The sequence below is a fragment of the Haliotis cracherodii genome, unplaced genomic scaffold (assembly GCF_022045235.1).
Source record: "Haliotis cracherodii isolate W230 unplaced genomic scaffold, xgHalCrac1.p SCAF_23, whole genome shotgun sequence".
Lineage (NCBI taxonomy): Eukaryota > Metazoa > Mollusca > Gastropoda > Lepetellida > Haliotidae > Haliotis > Haliotis cracherodii.
Genome location: NW_027266279.1, coordinates 11,354,064 through 11,376,861, shown reverse-complemented (window position 1 = coordinate 11,376,861; position 22,798 = coordinate 11,354,064). Strand labels below are relative to the sequence as shown.

At 41.8% G+C, this 22,798-nt stretch overlaps 1 protein-coding gene and 18 non-coding genes across 19 annotated transcripts; all 19 read right to left on the bottom strand.

The window, feature by feature from the left end:
• Nucleotides 1–1,536: 1,536 nt before the first annotated feature.
• On the bottom strand, nt 1,537–10,687 carry LOC139471794 (toll-like receptor 4). The gene is made up of 2 exons (XM_071254286.1): nt 10,633–10,687; nt 1,537–4,038 (listed from the first exon to the last, which is right to left on the bottom strand). Exons 1-2 carry the CDS (start codon nt 10,645–10,647, stop codon nt 1,537–1,539), a joined length of 2,517 nt encoding a protein of 838 aa, XP_071110387.1. The 5' UTR covers nt 10,648–10,687.
• A 6,442-nt stretch (nt 10,688–17,129) lies between these two features.
• On the bottom strand, nt 17,130–17,202 carry Trnar-ucu (transfer RNA arginine (anticodon UCU)). The gene has a single exon. It is a non-coding gene; the product is annotated as a tRNA-Arg (tRNA).
• A 255-nt stretch (nt 17,203–17,457) lies between these two features.
• Nucleotides 17,458–17,530, bottom strand: Trnar-ucu (transfer RNA arginine (anticodon UCU)). Its single transcript has one exon. It is a non-coding gene; the product is annotated as a tRNA-Arg (tRNA).
• A 254-nt stretch (nt 17,531–17,784) lies between these two features.
• On the bottom strand, nt 17,785–17,857 carry Trnar-ucu (transfer RNA arginine (anticodon UCU)). The gene has a single exon. It is a non-coding gene; the product is annotated as a tRNA-Arg (tRNA).
• A 254-nt stretch (nt 17,858–18,111) lies between these two features.
• Trnar-ucu (transfer RNA arginine (anticodon UCU)) lies at nt 18,112–18,184 on the bottom strand. The gene has a single exon. It is a non-coding gene; the product is annotated as a tRNA-Arg (tRNA).
• A 254-nt stretch (nt 18,185–18,438) lies between these two features.
• Nucleotides 18,439–18,511, bottom strand: Trnar-ucu (transfer RNA arginine (anticodon UCU)). The gene has a single exon. It is a non-coding gene; the product is annotated as a tRNA-Arg (tRNA).
• Nucleotides 18,512–18,765: 254 nt separating this feature from the next.
• Nucleotides 18,766–18,838, bottom strand: Trnar-ucu (transfer RNA arginine (anticodon UCU)). Its single transcript has one exon. It is a non-coding gene; the product is annotated as a tRNA-Arg (tRNA).
• Nucleotides 18,839–19,093: 255 nt separating this feature from the next.
• Nucleotides 19,094–19,166, bottom strand: Trnar-ucu (transfer RNA arginine (anticodon UCU)). Its single transcript has one exon. It is a non-coding gene; the product is annotated as a tRNA-Arg (tRNA).
• A 255-nt stretch (nt 19,167–19,421) lies between these two features.
• On the bottom strand, nt 19,422–19,494 carry Trnar-ucu (transfer RNA arginine (anticodon UCU)). Its single transcript has one exon. It is a non-coding gene; the product is annotated as a tRNA-Arg (tRNA).
• A 255-nt stretch (nt 19,495–19,749) lies between these two features.
• Trnar-ucu (transfer RNA arginine (anticodon UCU)) lies at nt 19,750–19,822 on the bottom strand. Its single transcript has one exon. It is a non-coding gene; the product is annotated as a tRNA-Arg (tRNA).
• Nucleotides 19,823–20,077: 255 nt separating this feature from the next.
• Nucleotides 20,078–20,150, bottom strand: Trnar-ucu (transfer RNA arginine (anticodon UCU)). Its single transcript has one exon. It is a non-coding gene; the product is annotated as a tRNA-Arg (tRNA).
• Nucleotides 20,151–20,404: 254 nt separating this feature from the next.
• Trnar-ucu (transfer RNA arginine (anticodon UCU)) lies at nt 20,405–20,477 on the bottom strand. The gene has a single exon. It is a non-coding gene; the product is annotated as a tRNA-Arg (tRNA).
• Nucleotides 20,478–20,731: 254 nt separating this feature from the next.
• On the bottom strand, nt 20,732–20,804 carry Trnar-ucu (transfer RNA arginine (anticodon UCU)). Its single transcript has one exon. It is a non-coding gene; the product is annotated as a tRNA-Arg (tRNA).
• A 255-nt stretch (nt 20,805–21,059) lies between these two features.
• Trnar-ucu (transfer RNA arginine (anticodon UCU)) lies at nt 21,060–21,132 on the bottom strand. The gene has a single exon. It is a non-coding gene; the product is annotated as a tRNA-Arg (tRNA).
• Nucleotides 21,133–21,385: 253 nt separating this feature from the next.
• Trnar-ucu (transfer RNA arginine (anticodon UCU)) lies at nt 21,386–21,458 on the bottom strand. The gene has a single exon. It is a non-coding gene; the product is annotated as a tRNA-Arg (tRNA).
• A 253-nt stretch (nt 21,459–21,711) lies between these two features.
• Nucleotides 21,712–21,784, bottom strand: Trnar-ucu (transfer RNA arginine (anticodon UCU)). The gene has a single exon. It is a non-coding gene; the product is annotated as a tRNA-Arg (tRNA).
• A 254-nt stretch (nt 21,785–22,038) lies between these two features.
• On the bottom strand, nt 22,039–22,111 carry Trnar-ucu (transfer RNA arginine (anticodon UCU)). Its single transcript has one exon. It is a non-coding gene; the product is annotated as a tRNA-Arg (tRNA).
• Nucleotides 22,112–22,366: 255 nt separating this feature from the next.
• Trnar-ucu (transfer RNA arginine (anticodon UCU)) lies at nt 22,367–22,439 on the bottom strand. The gene has a single exon. It is a non-coding gene; the product is annotated as a tRNA-Arg (tRNA).
• A 255-nt stretch (nt 22,440–22,694) lies between these two features.
• On the bottom strand, nt 22,695–22,767 carry Trnar-ucu (transfer RNA arginine (anticodon UCU)). Its single transcript has one exon. It is a non-coding gene; the product is annotated as a tRNA-Arg (tRNA).
• Between the last annotated feature and the right edge of the window lie 31 nt (nt 22,768–22,798).

The following is a 22,798-nucleotide window of genomic DNA, read 5'->3' as shown; positions in this document are numbered from 1 at the left end:
ATAACCGAAGATAAAGATAAGTGATAATTTGATATTCAATGGAATTGGGGGTTTACCAGAAGAAGATAACATAAACAAAATTTTCAATTGTGTACAGAGTTACATACATAATACAAAGAGATTTATGTAAACTATATTTTCTCAATGTTCACGTATCTTTCCTGTTCTTTTCTTTCCTTCTGTTCCGTTCATGTTAAGTGAGGTGAGGTGAAATGGGGTTTAACGTCGCGTCCAAGATTATTGCACTTATATAGCGACGTGCATGTACATGTGTGTGTTTGTGTGGCTGCTTGTACTAGTCCGGACTGATGCCGATTTATAGTGCTGGCACACTGAGATACCATGCCGCAGTTTAACATGAATACCCCACTCTGACTCCGAGCCGACCAGTCCTTGTTTTAGCCCCTTAATGCCGAGCGCCAGACAGGGTAACAACAAGTACCATCTTTTAACGTCTTTTTGTATGACGCGGCTGGGGATCGAACCCCGGACCTTCCGCTCTCCGGGCGGACGCTCTACCACGAGACCACGGAGGCGGTCCGTTCATGTTAAGAACAAGCTGTGAATCAGTTGTGTAATTATCTGGGAGGAGGTGTCCTAAGTTGGAGCACTTGCACCTAACCCCATTCACTTTTTGTGAATAAAATATGTTTAAATCAACCTTAATCAAAAGGTACAGTTTAACTGCATTCCGTGATAGCAACGAAGATAACCTCTGCCACAACCTCTTGTTGTGTGCCCAGCGTAATGTCATGGGGAAACAAAATAGTAACATATGAAAAACATAGACCTTTTGTAAGACATGCATGGTATGGGTATACATTAGATATATCAGATTATTGTGAACAAGAAAACACGGAGGGGTAAGGTCAACCCAAGCACAACAAACAGCAACTTTGACAATAAACCACATCAAACATATAAGAAAGACTGTATACATCTTGGTTTCACTGAAATAAAATGTAAATAAAAGCGTTAAAACCCTTTGCATGTTCATAAGATATCCGCGAAAGGGTCTCCCCACCTGCGCAATCCGTCACAAACAGATGCAAAGGCAAATCAATTGTTCACCTGAAATTACACGGGGACAAACTAGTAATTGCATCGGACATAATTTTTGTCACTGATGCGTCAAATTTGGAATTGTCATTCACGTGTCGACTTTTCGAAAGCTTTTCCGACCTTGAATGTTGTTACCTTGGTCAAACGTCTTTTGAGCAAGAGATTATGACGCTCTTTGAAATCTTGGTAGAAAGAACATGCTTGGTTGTACCTCAATGTTTTTGAAATGCAGACACCTAGGGCTGGAGCTGCAGGAATATTGGTCGACTTAAAGGGAAAGTTGAAGTAGTCCCTCTTGTTTTACAGCCTTGTGGAGAATGTTTTGACACTCCTTATCTTAAAATCTTAAAATCAAATTTAAAGTATGCTAAAATAAAATATGCTAAATAAGGAATCTTAAGATATTATAATTAAAACAAGTTAAACTGAGGAAAATGATACACACAGAACATGCTTCTATATATAAACAAGCATCTAAGCAATACGCACAGCACGGTCAAGAGTTTGCCAAAACACCTCCTGACCTTCCCGATCATTCGTGTACTCTACGTAGGAGTCTTGACGCATTAACTCCACAATATCAGGAGGCATGTCCTTCACAGGGATGTTCTCCAGGACTACAACCAGCAGCGTGTTCCGTCCAGTGTAGATGCTCTCCATCCTGGCCATCTCCACTTCGTACTTACACCAGTAGCTCCTCAAGAAGTTTCTTGAAAGGACGATCACCGTCTTCCTGCTGGATTTGATGGCGTTCAGGATGTTGGCAGCAATAGCTTCTCCCACGAGAAAGTCTCGATGGTGGATACAGAGTCGAAGTCCATGCCTTCCTTCCAATATCTGCCTCATGTCCTCCACAACAATCCCACGGTCCTCGTCAGCGTAGGAGATGAAGGCATCAAACTCAAACTGTGACCCATCCTCTTCTTCCTCCCCAGAAGCAACATAACCCCTGTGTTTCATCCGTGCCAGATAGTAAAGGTATCTCAGTTTCCATCTAAACCTGTACACGATTCCTGCCATGCCCAAACACAGAACCAGCATCACAAGACAGAGGGCCCCAAGAGTCATGCCCAGATAGGATGCACATTTCTTTTTCAGATCAAGAATAACTTGATGGATGTTTTCCATGATAAATTTTCTGCCACCGTCATCAACACAAGATATTCCTGCATAATTTTGTATTTTAGAAGCATGTTCTGTCATCCATATCAATGACGCCAGCGTTGTGCAGCTGCACCTCAAAGGGTTTTCTTCAAAGTACAGTTTGAAATCGTTCATGGTCATGGAACCAACTTGATGTCGCAAACGAGATGGAACCTCTACAAACAGGTTTCTTGATAGGTCTAGCATTTTCATGTCAAAGTTGACTATTTCTGAATTCCACGTCATCAAATAATTATTACTTAGATTTACGTTTTTGATACGCGTCAGATTTTTTATGATTGTCTTGGGAAAAGAAGTTATTTTATTATTTGACAGATCCAGATTTTCAAGCAAGGGGAAATCATGAAAAAAATTACTGTTATCATTTTGGAGTGTATAGCCTAGATAATTGTAACCAAGGTTCAACGTTTTAATGGATGGAAAGTGCTTACCAAATTCTTTACCTATGAAATCACAGAAATTGTGCGACAAATCAACTATCTCCAGATGTTTTAGCCCCCAAATGGGCCCGATCCATTTGCTGAGATAATTATGTGATAAATTTAACTCACGAAGACTGTTCTCACTGAAACGAAAATTTACAATATCATAAGTCATTTTGCAATAACTGAAATCTGCATATGTAGCATTTGGGGGTATGGTTAGAGCAACATTCATTGTCAAAGCTTGTGTGTTTTGAACTGAATGACGCCGATGTCTTGAATACAATTTTTCATTGTCAAAGAAGGAAAGAGATGATGTCCCTTGATAAGAGGCATCAAACCATTTCAAGTTCGTCAAAATGAACAATTCAAGCATGTATAACCCAAAACCTAGGTGATTATCTCTGATACAAATCTTTTTAAGAGATCTTGGAAGGTATAACATTGCATTTCGATCAATCAGTTCGATTCTGTTTCCTGTAATATTTAATTCTTCTAATTCTATGTTTCTAAGATATTTCATATCAGTTGTTTGCAAAGTTATACTTGGTCCTAGAGTCCGACTTAATTCACTCGCGTCAAACACCTTGAGTGAGGAATTCTGCAGTCCGTACAGAGCTTGTCCAGCCTTGGATATACCTAAGAACCTGTTAAATGATAGATCAAGAATTTGGAGATTCTTAAGCATTTCAAAAGATGACAGTTCAATGTCAATCAACAGACAGTGTGACACATCTAGAGTCTTTAAGTTTTGCACATTCTCAAAGGTCTTATTCCTCAAGTTGCGGGTATGACACATTCCACCATCCCCTCCACCAAGAGACAGATATTTGAGTTGTTTCAAGAATTTGAATCCAGTTCCAAAATATATCTCTCTCATACCATCAATGATCAGTTCTTCCAAAGCAAAAAGGTCTTTGAAGGCGCCATCAGGGTATGAACTTGAACTATCAGCGGAAGGACGTAATCCAACGTTGTTATGAATGTAAAGTTTCCTCAGCTTTCCCTGATGCCTGAACACCCCATCATGGTAACTCTTATTTGTTGGAGGTAATTGATTTCCACGAAGATCCAAAGTTACCAGGTTTGTCAGATTCCGGAAAGCATCAAGCTCAATGCTTCTTACTCTGTTCGACGAAACATCCAGCCTAAGTAGCATGTTGTAATTGAGATATCCATTTTCTAAACGAACAATGTTGTTTCCTGAAAGATTAAGATCGGTGATATTAGGTGGCAGGTGTATTGGGATCTCATGTAGGTTTCTGTGTGAACAGTCCGCCTCCATAACGCCTTCCACAGAATAACAGTGGCACGGTTGGCAGCTAGCTCCTCCTGCATCCCCAGACGTAGCTAAGCCTGAGATAGCAAGGAGCAGGGTCATGTACAGGTGCTGAAAATACAAGGAAGTTTGTAAGTTTTTATATTTTTCATGATGTATGCACATTTCTGTTCAAAGTGTCACATCAGCTTGATAACAGCTACATAACCCCTGTGTTTCATCCATGTCAGATAGTAAAGGTATCTAAGTCTGAACCTGTACACGATCCCTCCTACTTCTACTATCACTACCACTACCAACGCTACTACTACCACCACTACCCATTGGCGGATACAGAGGAGGGGTGCGGGGGTGCGCCCCCCCCCCCCCCCCCCCCTTTTTATTTCGAAAAAAATCTTTATTTCTGTATAAATTACCACCAAAGACAATAAATAGATCTTAATTGTGAACCCCCCCTTTTCAAAAAAGCTGTATCCGCCCATGTTACCAGTACAGTTTCAGTTTCTTTGTCACCTATATCTATAAAGAAAAGGGGGCACGGGTGGCCCAGTCGTCTAAGGCGCCACCATTCGCTGTGCAGAGTTGCGTCCCTTGGGGACGCCAGAAACCTATGATTGTGGGTTCGAATTCCGGTTCGCCCCGATTATGTTTCTAGGTTTGTCAGCACCATACCCGTGCTCGTGGGTTTCACCGAAGTGGTAAACGTCTGAGACCTGCATCACTTCGGGCTTTCCTTCCACATTAAGCTGACACGCCGTGACATAACTGGAATACTGTTAAAAGCGGCGTTTAACCCAACTCACTCACTATAAAGAAAATGACCTCCGCGGATCCGAGGGTAGGTTTTCAACAGAATCATTGAGATTTAGACAGTGTGACTAGACACACGCCTCTCCTACCACAACACTACCACCACATCCTTTTTCAAAATCCTGGATCCGCTTCTGAGAAAACTATATTTTAGTTAAGGATATTGTCGTCATCACACTGTCTTGTAAACAATGGCAAATATAGGATTTATTCCCCACATCCTTAAGTGTATACAATGCCTTTATCGAGCTGTTCGGGTGTATCACTCTGGCCCACATGTGTAATCATTGCTATCTTTCCCCCTTGTTGTTCTAAACAATGAGGACATTTCCCTTGCCCGGAGACCGCGGTTCCGTTTTGGCGACAGATGGCACACTGTTGACGGACAGTAAATCACGAGGAAATTTACAACAGACCACAGGGAAATTAATTATGGAATCTAAACTTAAACCCACAACATGAAAATACGTTGTTGAATATGATCTATTCAAATATTAGTCTCTCTGTGATTTCAAATAAGGAATTTCTAACGATCCGCTTTGGGGGAAGCCTTGTGGTTCAAGCGTTCGCTCGTCACGCAGAAGACGCGGGTTCGATTCCCCACATGGGTACGATGTGTGAAGCACATTTCTGGTGTCCCCCGCCGTGATATTGCTGGAATATTGCTAAAAGCGGCGCAAGACCATACTCACTCTAACGATCCGTGGGTATTCATAGGTAGAATTGATCCCCAGTAACCGACACTTCTTGTGAGAGTCAACATACTTAATTTCACTCCAGACTGATTTTGTCCTAAGATAGAATCACTAAAAGGCGACCTGACCCCAGAACTGACTGACACACTCTAGAGTGAAATAATGCTAATATCAAATCATATCTCTCTCAGAATGTGTGTTTGTGGTGTGAGTGTGAGCGTGAGTGTGTTTGTGGTGTGAGTGTTAGCGTGAGTGTGAGCGTGAGCGTGAGTGTGAGTGTGAGCGTGAGTGTGTTTGTGGTGTTAGCCTGAGTGTGAGCGTGAGTGTGAGTGTGAGTGTGAGTGTGAGTGTGAGCGTGAGTGTGTTTGTGGTGTGAGCGTGAGTGTGTTTATGGTGTGAGCGTGAGTGTGAGTGTGAGCGTGAGTGTGAGTGTGAGCGTGAGTGGTATTCACATGTTGACGAATTACGTTTTCCTTATATGAAATACAGTTCTAAATTTTAAACTAACCCACCATAACTGTTGCCACGAGACATATTATTTCATGTAACATTTTTAAAGAAATATTTGAAAAATAACTCATATACACAAACACATATACTGTAAATCATAAACTTAATGCGAACAGGAAATTAATGCGAAACATGAGACCGTTAGCGGTTCGCATTAATAAAATGCCACATTTTTATTAGGCATTTCGCCATCCAAATTCGCTGAACCCTGTTCGTGATTATTAACTTTCGATGCCGGAAACACTCGAAGTAACAGCAAAACAACCACACATGAAACTTTATTCAATCAGTTCAAGAATGACATAACATACAAAAGCCCATACAATACAAGCACTGAAACGGGGACGATTTGTGAATTCTACTCACTGTCAGATATCAACAACTGTGATATAGTTGATAGTATATAGATGTCCTTGTGTACTCTCTGAGGGAGTTGATTTTAACACTGTAGTAAGTGAGTGAGTGAGTATGGTTTTACGCCGCTTTTAGCAATATTCCAGCAATATCACGGCGGGGGGACACCAGAAATGGGCTTCACACATTGTACCCATGTCGGGAATCGAACCCGGGTCTTCGGCGTGACTTTGAGACATATTAAAAAGATGAAACTTGGCAAAACTGATCATTTAGGTTGAAATTAAAGTGTCAAATGTTCTTTAAGTGAAACACAACACTGGTCTCTGAGAAAATGGCATCACAAGTCCGTATCTCGTGTGTCCGCCATGTGCATTGATAACTGCCGTGAAACGTCGATAGATGGAATGGATGGATTAGTTGATAAAGGCCATAAGCACTTGAGTCCACGCTCTGAGGAACGCCTGGCGCAGTTAAGCTGCAGTTGTCGGCCTTGGTCGGACGTCATTCAACCGTCTTTGAATCTCGTCCCACAGGTGCTCAATGGGATTTAATTCGGGACTTGGGACAGGCCACTGTATGGTTCTGATGCCATTCTGCTGGAGGAAGTCTCTTGTTGCTCATGTAGTGTGGGCACGGGCGTTATCATGCTAAAACCCATGGATAAATGAGGTATGGCGTGTAGTCTCAAGGCTTGATCAATGTACCGAGCTGCTGCGACATCATTGCCTCTCCCTGGACATGTTCTGGAAGACCAAAGGGCCGACCCTCTGTGCGAGATCAATTCCACCCCACACCATGATGCTCGGACGACCCCACGAGTCTCTCTCAACAACACAAGCATCCGAATAACGTTCCCCATGGCGTCGCCAGACTCTTTCTCTCTCTCTCTGTGTCATCTGCTGTTGAGATACAGTAACGGCTCTCGTCTGAAAAGAGGACTCTTCTCCACTGCTGGTTGCGCCAATGCTGGTGCTGTGTTGCCCAATGAAGACGGTCCTGGCGATGACGTGGTGTCAGAATGGGTCCTCGGTGTGGCCTGTGACAGTGGAAGTGTCTGCTCGTCAATCGTCGACGCACGGTGTCCGCACTTATTTGTCGCTGGTGTGTCCCCATGGTCTGTCGAGCAGTTTCCGCAGCAGTAACAAAGCAATCTTGAAGATGCTGTTGCACAATCTTACGATCCTGAAGTCGGGTGGTGACCCTTGGTCTTCTACTACGTGGTCGCTCATCTGTTGTGATGGTGGTCTGGTACCGTTGCTGGAGCCTGTATATGATCCCTACGTGGACTTGAAATGCATTGGCTACTTGCCGGGCGGTTTGTCCAGCTTGCAATTGTCCAAGGGCTTGGTGTCGCTGATTTCTTGTCAATCGTGGCATGTGGTAGCAATTCAATAACGAATGAATGTTATCCGATCTAGGTGGATTTTTACAGGGCAAGATATGGGGGAACGCATGTGCATTTAAATTTGCACGGAACTCACGTGCATTCGTTTGGGCGATCGGTTTTATTGTCATCTGCTTTGTTTTTTTATCATCAAATTTCATTTTTCTGGACAAGGTAATGTTAAATTTTAGAAACTTTGACAAAAATTACCAAGATATCTAAATGAGAACTTTTCCTACAATGTTACTTGGGGTGTCGTTTCTTTTGCGGTTCAGTATATATCCCGCCTATAAACTAAGCGTCAAAAGAAGGTATAGGTTGGCAATTTGTAATTTCCCTAAAAACAGCGATAACTAGTAGGAAAGTGCGTATTGGGAATATGACTGCCCAGGCACAGGTAACAAAAAACACCTCACCCGAACGCGCCACCTTTGACGGCGCTCGTGCGGTGACAAAAAAATGGTGAAACAGGTTTCCCGCTTATGGCATAAACTGCACGTGCATGTTAGCTGTATAAATGCGTTCGTCTGCAGGGTATAACCACACGTGATGAAAGCACACAAAAGAAATGCCACGACTGTCACAGGAGCAGAGAGAGAGAGAGCCATCGGTATGGCCGAAATTGGGGCAACACAGGCCCAAATTGCCAGAAGGTTTGGTTGTACACCATTGTCAGTAGCTAGACTGATTCAACGGTACAGGCAGACAGGGAGGACACAGGACAGGCCTAGAACCGGACGACCCCGAGATACAACACCACTGGAAACGGTCAGATACGGCTCATTCACCTGCGAAACAGATTCGTAACGGCGACGGCGACGGTAGCAACAGCGTTGGGACATCCCATTAGCCAACGTACAGTACTACGACGACTTTGTGCTGTTGGACCCCGAGCGTATCGTCCTTTCCGAGGAATGGTACCGACTGCTCAAAATCGACGCCTGAGACTGTGATGGGCGAGGCAGGTTCGACGCTGGCAAGTGAGAAACTGGCGTCGAGTGCTGTTTACTGATGAAAGTCGGTTTAACTTGTTCCGAAATGCAGTACAGAGACCAATTGTTGCAGCCAGTTGTGCTTCCTTTCTTACAAAACCAACAGCAGGGAACGTTGTTTCAACACGACAATGCCAGGCCCAATACTGCAAGACTGACTCGGAACTTTCTAAACCAGCAGAACGTTGACGTTTTCCCCTGGCCTGCCCACTCACCCGATACGAATCCTATTGAACATCTGTGGAACCATCTTAACAGACAGATTAGAGCACGCCATCAGCCTCCCGTCAACAGACAAGAATTGCAGCAGGTCCCGAGAGACGAGTGGCAACGGATTCTAGTCCACGTCATCAAAAGGCTGACCCCACTATTGTTTACCTTGAGCTTACATTACCTGTGATAGCACAATATCTTTCAAAATGTGGTCGATCAATCATTTGTTACCCCTCCGTAGATTATATTATAATTAACAACAAAACCTCTTCTTGATATTTTGTTATCGATCATGGAACTCGACCTATACTTTCTTTTGCCGCCCAGTTTATATTATTTTTTCTTCTCATAACTACAAACCGTTGTCCATGACCACACTTCTTGTTAACGTATTTAGTTGATCATCATATATTATTTCGTTTAATGCCTTCATGAATATAACTTGTACTGGAGAGGTATTAACATAAGCCCTTTGGCTTGTTTACCGATCCAGATTCATTGAATAAAATATGTTTAAATCATTTCCTTATCTATGTAGATCGATTTTACCATCATCATCGTAACACTCAACTTTCAATATAGGACCCGTGAAGATCCGGGGTAGAATAGATCTTCAGCAACCCATGCTTGTCGTAAAAGGCGACTATGCTTGTCGTACGAGGCGACTAACGGGATCGGGTGGTCAGGCTCGCTGACTTGGTTGATGCATGTAATCGACCCCAATTGCGTGGATCGATGCTCATGATGTCAATCACTGGACTGTCTGATCCAGATTCGATTATTTACAGACCGCAGTCTTGTAGCTGGAATATTGCTGAGTGCGGCGTTAAACAACAAACCTACCAACCTACTACTTTTCAATGTAGTAATGTACAGTTAAACAAGTTATAGACAGTATTTGAATGGCGGTATGTTAAAACTAGCTTTATTAATAATTCTGTGAAACTATACTAGTTGTTGTACTGTCCTTTATTGACATGGCTATGAGGTTGCAATATAGATGTATACGACGCGATGTAAAAATTTAACTCACTCACACACTCACTCACTTTGAATGGCGGTATCTTTTGATTTTGTCAAATACGGTTATATACTTTTTTAAATAATTGTGTATTGTTATATTGACATACTGGTAAGGAAATGAAAAGTCTACCAATATAATTATTTTAAGGGTGAAGCAAGGAATAAATAAGTCAGTCAATTATTACTAATTATATTAAAAAGCATTAGACAAATGGGCACTGTGTGTGCGTGCGTGCGTGCGTGCGTGCGTGTGTGCCTCGCGTGCGTGTGTGTGTGTGTGTGCGTGTGCGTGTGCGTGTGCGTGTGTGTGTGTGTGTGTGTGTGTGTGTGTTATGATTCTGAGGGCAGTGATATGATCCGCGGGATCGACCTGATCCTCCTACACCGGCATAAAACATCATGCACGCAAAATATATTCTTAGCTCCAAAAGGGGAGGTGGGGTAGCCTTATGGTTCGCTCGTCGTGCCGACGGCCCGGGTTCGATTCCCCACTCTGTGTGTGTGTGTGTGTGTGTCTCTCTCTCTCTCTCTCTCTCTCTCTCTCTCACACACACACACACACAAATAACGGACGACGAAAGCACACACACTCACGCGCGCATGTATGCACGTACGCACACATACATATGAAATTTACACCAAACCACTTAAAGTATTTCTAAATTGGGTTTGCTGTATTTCTGAGATATATTTCAAAATGGTTCACAAATCGTTTTCTTACCTGATTAAACTTCATGATGAGCTCTAGAGTGAGATCGTGAAGATGCACAGCGAAATTTTAGAAAATACAGTTGAAGGCCGTTTCCTGCGTTGCACTTTTACTGCTTGTTTCAAGCTCATAGATGTTAACATGGGACGGAAATAACGGTTTCCGATAAGAGAACGTACGTACGTTTTGATTGGATGACCATAGCCTCATTTCGCGCAAGGAAAGTCATGTGAGACTTTCCTTCTCTTTACAAAGTCTCACGGCAATTCATTTATACATAACCTTACACTTGTCGCCTTTAATGTGTGCGTTCGAATTATAGATTGACGGAGATTCTTATCCATTGTTTGTAAGGACCAGTCATCTAAATAAAAGCGATCGTCATATGAACTTTTAAACATGATGTTTAACGCTGCATTCAGCAATATTTCAGCTATATGACGGCGGTCATAAATAATCGAGCCTGGACAGGACATTCCAGTGATTGATATCATGAGCATCGATGTACGCAACTTGGATATGATGACATGCATCAACCTAGGATTTGTGTTACAAAGAACACTCTTCGGGAAGTCACATAAAGCACATTTTGTTATAAAAAATATTGGATAAGGAAGACCAATCCCACCAGATGCTGTAGTGATTGACAACAGTTTCCTCCTAAAGTGAGCGAGTGAGTGGGTTGGTGAGTGAGTGAGTGAGTGAGTGAGTGAGTGAGTGAGTGGGTTGGTGAGTGAGTGAGTGGGTTGGTGAGTGAGTGAGTGGGTGGGTGGGTGGGTGAGTGAGTGAGTGAGACGATATTGCTGACTTAAGAACAGTATCCTCCTAAAGTTCCTAAAGTGAGTGAGTGAGCCGATATTTCTGTTTTATCAAGACGTGTCATCTTTTTATGGACATGCACCACTTTGTTTGCTTGTTGTTTTACGCCGCACTCAGCAATATTCCAGCTATATGACGGCGGTCAGTAGTCAGTAAATAATCGAGTTTCGACCATACAATTCAGCGGTTGACGTCATGAGCATCGGTCTACGCAATTTGGATACGATGACATGCATCAACCAAGTCAGCCAGTCTAACCATCCGATCCCGTTAGTCGCCTCTTATGACAAGATCGGGTGGCTGAAGATCTATTCTAACCCGGATCTTCAGGGGATGCCCACTTTGGTCGCTCCTCCCAACCAGCTCTGGGGTGCTGGGGACACATTCTACCCAAGTGTCCCCAAGGATGCCAGTTCGATGAAAGCACGAGCACAAGTATGGTGCTGATTGACCAAGAATCACATAAAGTGCTACCTAATTGTCCTGTAATTAAAATTCGCCGTGCAGGGTTGATTTGCATGATTGGCTGTGATATGGAATCCTGGTCTGCCAGTAACATATCCGTGTTCGTTCGCCTCATCAAAGTGGTAAACCTCTCCGCCCAACGTTCAACGCCGTCGGCGATCAAAAGACTAAACAAGCAAGACAACGCAATCCACCTTTGTGTGAGTGAGTTGGATTTAACGGCGCTTTGAACACTATTTCAGGTATTTCACGACAATAGGTTACTGGCACGTCTAAGGGACGCAACTCTGCGCAACATACATGAATTGCGGCGTCGTGGGCGATTGGGTTACCCGTGCTCACGGACAAGTAAGAGATTTCAGGTGACTTACAGTAATCCAGGTCACCACGTGGTTCCAACCTGATGTCACAACAACAGCCACGGTTTACCTGTCCCAGGACTACTAGTTCTTTGCAGCCAATCCACACTTACTTACACTTCGCTGACTGGCGAAAAGTCCAATTATTCAGTATCATACGAAAACCTGAAATTTCTCCTGGATGACAAAATATCAACCCAACAGATGAAGGGAAATAAATTATATTTATTGGAACAAATCTAATGGCTGCAATAATGTTGATATATATGCAAGCGTTTCGCATTCTTATTAAAGCGTTTAAGGATTACATGGAGTACATTATGAACTACAAATGAATAGTTTGCACAAAAGGGGAGGAAGAACGAATTTCAAACTTTCAAGAGCCCGTCACAACACAATGTCATGATGAAAATTTTAAGAAATGTTTCTTCGCCGTGAATCCCATTAACAACCCACTGTGACGATCGTGTTTCTGCTGTTTTTAAAATCAAATTCAGTGAATGAATGGTGTGATTATCAAGTACAAAATAATGGTGCATGAGATATCAACTTAACTACAACTACAACTACTACGCGGTTCCAAAGGGGATAAAACAAGGACAGGTCGGCTTCGAGTCAGTAAACTGTGTATGGGTGGGGTAATCACCTTAATATGCTACCACTATCAAGCCAGCATTACGTCGGGTTAGTCCACTCACTCACTCACTCACTCAATCACTCACACCAAATACCCAAACACTCACACTTACATACACTCACATACATACATATGCATGTCGCTTTTCATCTGCAATAATCTTGAACGCGACGTTAAACCTCATTTCACGGGCCGTAAAAAATCAAATCAAAATATATAATTTATAACTGAAATATTGTTCAAAGCAGCGTGAAACTAAACTCACTCACCTGAGTAGGTTCCATTGCCAAATCTTGACGTGCTCGGTTCAGCGATCTGCATCGAAATGAAATATGACGAAAACTGTTTCCTAACCATAGGGAAAAGGTTGATGATAGTGCTCATGTCTCTCTCCATAATTGTAGATAACAGTTATCACTTTCCTGTTCAATATCACACAACGTCCTGAATCACAGAGGAAAACTTCAGTATTGTAAGCAACACATCAAAATAGCTGTAATCTGGGCAAACTAGTTGCATAGGAGGGTGAATTTGGTTTAAGTTTGTGTTGAACATGATTTCAGGTGTATAACGGCGCGTCAGCTTGATGTGAGGAAACTTCATGTCTTCGGGTTTCATTTCCAACCCGCATTTTGCCATCTGAGTCTTCCCGTTCTCAGGGAACTAAAGTACTCACGGAAATGAAAAAAACCTGGTTTTTCGATCTCAGATTTTAAATAAATGCAGTTAATATACAAAATATATAAATATTCAAACAACTCAATTAGTACTAATTGGGCCTTGGCACAAATACAGCGTATCAAGGGTTTTTTAATGTCTTTTTACACGTAAAAGTGTGTAAAAATATGAACAAAACAGACAATTGTGAAACTGAGCATAACCAGGTGTTAGTAGATCAAGGTGAATGTCCATGACGTATGACATCTTGATGACAGGTAAAAACAGATGCTTGAAACCCACGAGCATGTGATTTGTCAGTGGTTAGTGATTTGTGAGTGGCATTGTGGGATAGTGAATCATCGTCAAAATATCAGAACGTAAAAGTAACATATTCCCTTCTCAAACAACAACTTACATGTCATTGGTATTATGTACATAAACATAGCTGTTATTTTTATTGTTGTTTTGATAACTTTTTTTCCAAGGCTAATTTGCATAATGCCTATAGCCTGTTTCTGCCATGTCAATTTGGACTTAGTTTTATTTTTGAATGTTGAAAGTGCCTACAAATTACCTCCTGTAAAGTACATTTTGTATTGAGCACTGAGATAAAACTAGCAAATCCAGACTAGTACTTTTCCAGTTGTTTTGTTATTTCGTATTTACATCTACGTAATGCTTTGTGTCGATTATTAAATCCAGCAAAACAGTTTTTTTCATTTTCATGGGTACTTTAATGTTTAAATCTGGCGGTAACTGACCATGGCATTTGAAACAGCCGCCTTCTCACGGAAATATTTGTTCCGGTTAGTTGCAGTCTGACTGTTGCAGTTCTTCTCGTATTTTGCATTGTTTGCCAGGTCCGAGGAACTTTGTTTTGATCCCACTTTTCCGATTGGCTACTAGCTTTGTGGGCGTGTCAAGTTATGTGCATAAATTAAACAATCACCTGATTCATGCCACGCCACAGTATGTATTCCTACACCTGGAATGTTTATCAATCTCGTCATTTTTGTCTGCTTTGATATATACAACTGTTTGGTTAAACTATTGTACATGTTTTCGATGTCGAATTTAATTATAAGGATTGACTGTGTATCTTTTTCGGTTCATTGAGGTATCAATCGTAATACCGATGTGCAAGATAATATCGCCAGCAATTCTAAAATCAAACTGTATAGAATCTGTTGATTTATCTTTTTGCCACACATTCAGCCAAATATCTTTCCAATCAAATATCCAAAGCAATATTACTCCACTAAGAAATAACAACTGTTTTTTGTTAAAGTGTTTTTTTAAAAATGAACATTTCGTGAAAAATGTTAGCTACAACAACTTCAACTGACACGTCCTGTCCTAAAATGATTGCATAGCATTGTTGTATGGTGCTTACATCCATTTCAGGTGAAGTATCTACAATAATTTGTTCAGACATGAATTTTGGAACGACTTCAAAACAAATATGTTTAATGCAAATAATTCCACTTGAAATGGACGACTGAAACATAAGAGTTTTCCCATTGAAGATGATTAGTGGATTTTTGAAAAGTGGTTGATTCATAATATCATCTCCATTTTGAAGCAAAGGCCTTTTCCCTCTAGTAATTTCGTTCAATGCAGATGAAAGCTCAGCATAAAATGTGCTTTTATCACCGTTATTATGTTCAAGGGCTAACACATGAATTCCAAATTTCATTTTCGGAAGATGAGACATAAAATATACCATTGTTTGTTTACGAAAGCCATGCTATAACCCTCAATGCAAAACTTACTCTTCTTGTACAAAAATGTTTATTAAGGCTTGCGGGTTAACCCTTGTTATTACCCTTAATGTAAACATTTTTTACATTCAGGGTTGCGGGTTAACCCGTGTCACACCTCTTAATGTAAATTAATTACAATTAAGGGGTGAAGTAACAGATGACATTTCTTTTTACATTTATGATTATCACTATGAAATAATACTTATCTGACATCTCATGAAACTTTACAGATATAATTGATCATTATTTTGTGCAAATGACTAATCATGTCTGGATTCCCTCTCTACAACGACCCCCTGGTTGCTATATGCATGTTTTATAAAAGGGTGTATGACCCCTGACCCTCTAACCGACTACTATCAAACTTACTGTAGTACAAAGGTTATCTTACGATACTCTACAAGGCATACTCATTTCCGTTACTATAGTTATTGTCCGATTTCGTTCAATATGGAAACCCTACAACAATGCCCACGCCCATGAACCTATAACTGCTTCGGCGAATGCAACTTTTCGGTGGAGTAATTTTGGAGCAGACCAGACTAAGTCGTAGATAGTGGTGGGTTGTTATAATAGCTATGAGTTTTAGTCATAGCATAATGGACATTTTGAAGCAGTATTACGCATATGACAGTTAAGCATACACCAGAACCAAAGGATATTAAAAACGACAGGAATTCGAATGCAATAATGTTTTTGTTAAAAACGACACTCGTCGGTTTCACAGAAACCGTGTCGAGTCAAAAACAGCCATGAAAAGTTATTTTTTGTAACTGTAGAAAACACATATCATAGAAAATCCTATTTAGATATACTGTAGTCATTGAACACCATTAGGCCCGCCCAAAATACTCCATTTGCAGTTTTTTTATTCCCAACTGCTTGTGGAATCTTCCTGTCACGTTTGGTAGAAACTTGCAGGGTGGGATAAGAGGAGATATTTTTTTTAAAGACGACGAATGCAGCGGGAAAACATAAGATAACCGCGGAACGTCGTACCAGGTGAGCTATAAATGCTATCTTTCGACATATTTTATGAATAAATCGTTTTGGATTGTGAGAAGAGTTCGCATGACGGATGCCACACGCCGTACACAGACGGATGGCAATGCGTCACATAGGCCTTTCGGCCATCTTGCATGTATGGGAAATAATTGAGCTAGCTTGAACTGTCCTTATGGGAATTAAATAACCCCGCAGACGTATGATTATGTTAACATGAGTATACAAACGTATAGGGACCTGGCAATAGGAAGCCTAGTTTTACGAAAAGATCCGGCATACAATACATCTTTCACAATCATTTGGGTAAAAAACCCAAAAGATCCGGCATACCATACATAATTCACAATCATTGCAAGCTGAAAAAACCAAACAACCCGAGTGGATAGCGAAATGGAATTGATTCTGCAATGGACTCGGTAGACACTGACATGACTCGTGCTCTTTCCGTGTTTATGATGACATTAAAATGAAGAATGTTGCCTCACGATATGATTGTAGTTGGTAAAGAAGTTTGTTAAAAATTGAAAATCAAAATGATTGCTGCATCCCTGGTCGGATTCGAACCCACGGCCTCTGGATTAGAAGTCCTACAATCCTTCACAATCATTTGGGTAAAAAAAACAGAACAAAACCCGAGTGGATAGCGAAATGGAATTGATTCTGCAATGGACGTGGTAGACACTGACATGCCCCGTGCTCTTTCTTTGTTTATGAAGACATTAAAATGAAGAATGTTGCCTCACGATATGATTTTAGTTGGTAAAGAAGTATGTTAAAAAATTAAATGTAAAATGATTGCTGCATCCCTGGTGGGATTCGAACCCACGGCCTCTGGATTAGAAGTCCAGGGCGCTATCCCCTGCGCTACAGGGACCTGGCAACGTGCAGCCTAGTTTTATGTAAAGATCCAGCATACCATACATCTTTCACAATCATTTGGGTAAAAAAACAGAACAAAACCCGAGTGGATAGCGAAATGGAATTGATTCTGCAATGGACGTGGTAGACACTGACATGCCTCGTGCTCTTTCTGTGTTTATGATGACATTAAAATGAAGAATGTTGCCTCACGATATGATTATAGTTGGTAAAGAAGTTTGTTAAAAATTGAGAATTAAAATGATTGCTGCATCCCTGGTGGGATTCGAACCCACGGCCTCTGGATTAGAAGTCCAGCGCGCTATCCCCTGCGCTACAGGGACCTGGCAATAGAAAGCCTAGTTTTAGGAAAAGATCCGGCATACCATATATCCGTCACAATCATTGCATGCTGAAAAAAAACCAAAACCCCAGTGGATAGCGAAATGGAATTGATTCTGCAATGGACGTGGTAGACACTGACATGCCTCGTGCTCTTTCTGTGTTTATGATGACATTCAAATGAAGAATGTTGCCTCACGATATGATGGTAGTTGGTAAAGAAGTATGTTAAAACATAACTGTAAAATGATTGCTGCATCCCTGGTGGGATTCGAACCCACGGCCTCTGGATTAGAAGTCCAGCGCACTATCCCCTCCGCTACAGGGACCTGGCAATGTGCAGCCTACTTTTACGAAAAGATCCAGCATACCATACATCCTTCACAATCATTTGGGTAAAAAAAACCCAAAACAACCAAGTGGATAGCGAAATGGAATTGATTCTGCAATGGACGTGGTAGACACTGACATGCCTCGTGCTCTTTCTGTGTTTATGATGACATTAAAATGAAGAATGTTGCCTCACGATATGATTTTAGTTGGTAAAGAAGTATGTTAAAACATAACTGTAAAATGATGGCTGCATCCCTGGTGGGATTCGAACCCACGGCCTCTGGATTAGAAGTCCAGCGCGCTATCCCCTGCGCTACAGGGACCTAGCAATTTGCAGCCTACTTTTATGAAAAGATCCAGCATACCCTACATCCTTCACAATCATTTGGGTAAAAAAACAGAACAAAACCCGAGTGGATAGCGAAATGGAATTGATTCTGCAATGGACGTGGTAGACACTGACATGACTCGTGCTCTTTCTGTGTTTATGATGACATTTAAATGAAGAATGTTGCCTCACGATATGATGATAGTTGGTATAGAAGTATGTTAAAACATAACTGTAAAATGATTGCTGCATCCCTGGTGGGATTCGAACCCACGGCCTCTGGATTAGAAGTGCAGCGCGCTATCCGCTGCGCTACAGAGACCTGGCAATGTGCAGCCTACTTTAATGAAAAGATCCAGCATACCATATATCCTTCACAATCATTTGGGTAAAAAAACCAAAAAAAACCCAAGTGGATAGCGAAATGGAATTGATTCTGCAATGGACGTGGTAGACACTGACATGCCTCGTGCTCTTTCTGTGTTTATGATGACATTTAAATGAAGAATGTTGCCTCACGATATGATTTTAGTTGGTAAAGAAGTATGTTAAAACATAACTGTAAAATGATGGCTGCATCCCTGGTGGGATTCGAACCCACGGCCTCTGGATTAGAAGTCCAGCGCGCTATCCCCTGCGCTACAGGGACCTGGCAATAGAAAGCCTAGTTTTACGAAAAGATCCGGCATACCATATATCCGTCACAATCATTGCATGCTGAAAAAAAACAAAAAACCCCAGTGGATAGCGAAATGGAATTGATTCTGCAATGGACGTGGTAGACACTGACATGCCTCGTGCTCTTTCTGTGTTTATGATGACATTAAAATGAAGAATGTTGCCTCACGATATGATTTTAGTTGGTAAAGAAGTATGTTAAAACATAACTGTAAAATGATTGCTGCATCCCTGGTGGGATTCGAACCCACGGCCTCTGGATTAGAAGTCCAGCGCGCTATCCCCTGCGCTACAGGGACCTGGCAATAGAAAGCCTAGTTTTAGGAAAAGATCCGGCATACCATATATCCGTCACAATCATTCTAAGCTGAAAACAACCCAAAACCCGAGTGGATAGCGAAATGGAATTGATTTTGCAATGGACGTGGTAGACACTGACATGCCTCGTGCTCTTTCTGTGTTTATGATGACAATAAAATGAAGAATGTTGCCTCACGATATGATTATAGTTGGTAAAGAAGTTTGTTAAAAATTGAAAATTAAAATGATTGCTGCATCCCTGGTGGGATTCGAACCCACGGCCTCTGGATTAGAAGTCCAGCGCGCTATCCCCTGCGCTACAGGGACCTGGCAATAGAAAGCCTAGTTTTAGGAAAAGATCCGGCATACCATATATCCGTCACAATCATTCTAAGCTGAAAACAACCCAAAACCCGAGTGGATAGCGAAATGGAATTGATTCTGCAATGGACGTGGTAGACACTGACATGCCTAGTGCTCTTTCTGTGTTTATGATGACAATAAAATGAAGAATGTTGCCTCACGATATGATTATAGTTGGTAAAGAAGTTTGTTAAAAATTGAAAATTAAAATGATTGCTGCATCCCTGGTGGGATTCGAACCCACAGCCTCTTCATTAGAAGTCCAGCGCGCTATCCCCTGCGCTACAGGGACCTGGCAATAGAAAGCCTAGTTTTACGAAAAGATCCGGCATACCATATATCCGTCACAATCATTGCAAGCTGAAAAAAAAACAAAAAAAACAGTGGATAGCGAAATGGAATTGATTCTGCAATGGACGTGGTAGACACTGACATGCCTCGTGCTCTTTCTGTGTTTATGATGACATTCAAATGAAGAATGTTGCCTCACGATATGATTTTAGTTGGTAAAGAAGTATGTTAAAACATAACTGTAAAATGATTGCTGCATCCCTGGTGGGATTCGAACCCACGGCCTCTGGATTAGAAGTCCAGCGCGCTATCCCCTGCGCTACAGGGACCTGGCAATGTGCAGCCTACTTTTATGAAAAGATCCAGCATACCATACATCCTTCACAATCATTTGGGAAAAAAAAACCCCAAAAAACCAAGTGGATAGCGAAATGGAATTGATTCTGCAATGGACGTGGTAGACACTGACATGCCTCGTGCTCTTTCTGTGTTTATGATGACATTAAAATGAAGAATGTTGCCTCACGATATGATTGTAGTTGGTAAAGAAGTATGTTAAAACATAACTGTAAAATGATTGCTGCATCCCTGGTGGGATTCGAACCCACGGCCTCTGGATTAGAAGTCCAGCGCGCTATCCCCTGCGCTACAGGGACCTGGCAATAGAAAGCCTAGTTTTAGGAAAAGATCCGGCATACCATATATCCGTCACAATCATTCTAAGCTGAAAACAACCCAAAACCCGAGTGGATAGCGAAATGGAATTGATTCTGCAATGGACGTGGTAGACACTGACATGCCTCGTGCTCTTTCTGTGTTTATGAAGACATTCAAATGAAGAATGTTGCCTCACGATATGATTGTAGTTGGTAAAGAAGTATGTTAAAACATAACTGTAAAATGATTGCTGCATCCCTGGTGGGATTCGAACCCACGGCCTCTGGATTAGAAGTCCAGCGCGCTATCCCCTGCGCTACAGGGACCTGGCAATGTGCAGCCTACTTTTAGGAAAAGATCCGGCATACCATATATCCGTCACAATCATTCTAAGCTGAAAACAACCCAAAACCCGAGTGGATAGCGAAATGGAATTGATTCTGCAATGGACGTGGTAGACACTGACATGCCTCGTGCTCTTTCTGTGTTTATGATGACAATAAAATGAAGAATGTTGCCTCACGATATGATTATAGTTGGTAAAGAAGTTTGTTAAAAATTGAAAATTAAAATGATTGCTGCATCCCTGGTGGGATTCGAACCCACAGCCTCTTCATTAGAAGTCCAGCGCGCTATCCCCTGCGCTACAGGGACCTGGCAATAGAAAGCCTAGTTTTACGAAAAGATCCGGCATACCATATATCCGTCACAATCATTGCAAGCTGAAAAAAAAAAAAACCCCAGTGGATAGCGAAATGGAATTGATTCTGCAATGGACGTGGTAGACACTGACATGCCTCGTGCTCTTTCTGTGTTTATGATGACATTCAAATGAAGACTGTTGCCTCACGATATGATGGTAGTTGGTAAAGAAGTATGTTAAAACATAACTGTAAAATGATGGCTGCATCCCTGGTGGGATTCGAACCCACGGCCTCTGGATTAGAAGTCCAGCGCGCTATCCCCTGCGCTACAGGGACCTGGCAATGTGCAGCCTACTTTTATGAAAAGATCCAGCATACCATACATCCTTCACAATCATTTGGGTAAAAAAACCCAAAAAAACCAAGTGGATAGCGAAATGGAATTGATTCTGCAATGGACGTGGTAGACACTGACATGCCTCGTGCTCTTTCTGTGTTTATGATGACATTAAAATGAAGAATGTTGCCTCACGATATGATTTTAGTTGGTAAAGAAGTATGTTAAAACATAACTGTAAAATGATGGCTGCATCCCTGGTGGGATTCGAACCCACGGCCTCTGGATTAGAAGTCCAGCGCGCTATCCCCTGCGCTACAGGGACCTAGCAATTTGCAGCCTACTTTTATGAAAAGATCCAGCATACCCTACATCCTTCACAATCATTTGGGTAAAAAAACAGAACAAAACCCGAGTGGATAGCGAAATGGAATTGATTCTGCAATGGACGTGGTAGACACTGACGTGCCTCGTGCTCTTTCTGTGTTTATGATGACATTAAAATGAAGAATGTTGCCTCACGATATGATTGTAGTTGGTAAAGAAGTATGTTAAAACATAACTGTAAAATGATTGCTGCATCCCTGGTGGGATTCGAACCCACGGCCTCTGGATTAGAAGTCCAGCGCGCTATCCCCTGCGCTACAGGGACCTGGCAATAGAAAGCCTAGTTTTAGGAAAAGATCCGGCATACCATATATCCGTCACAATCATTCTAAGCTGAAAACAACCCAAAACCCGAGTGGATAGCGAAATGGAATTGATTCTGCAATGGACGTGGTAGACACTGACACGCCTCGTGCTCTTTCTGTGTTTATGATGACAATAAAATGAAGAATGTTGCCTCACGATATGATTATAGTTGGTAAAGAAGTTTGTTAAAAATTGAAAATTAAAATGATTGCTGCATCCCTGGTGGGATTCGAACCCACGGCCTCTGGATTAGAAGTCCAGCGCGCTATCCCCTGCGCTACAGGGACCTGGCAATAGAAAGCCTAGTTTTAGGAAAAGATCCGGCATACCATATATCCGTCACAATCATTCTAAGCTGAAAACAACCCAAAACCCCAGTGGAGAGCGAAATGGAATTGATTTTGCAATGGACGTGGTAGACACTGACATGCCTCGTGCTCTTTCTGTGTTTATGATGACAATAAAATGAAGAATGTTGCCTCACGATATGATTATAGTTGGTAAAGAAGTTTGTTAAAAATTGAAAATTAAAATGATTGCTGCATCCCTGGTGGGATTCGAACCCACAGCCTCTTCATTAGAAGTCCAGCGCGCTATCCCCTGCGCTACAGGGACCTGGCAATAGAAAGCCTAGTTTTACGAAAAG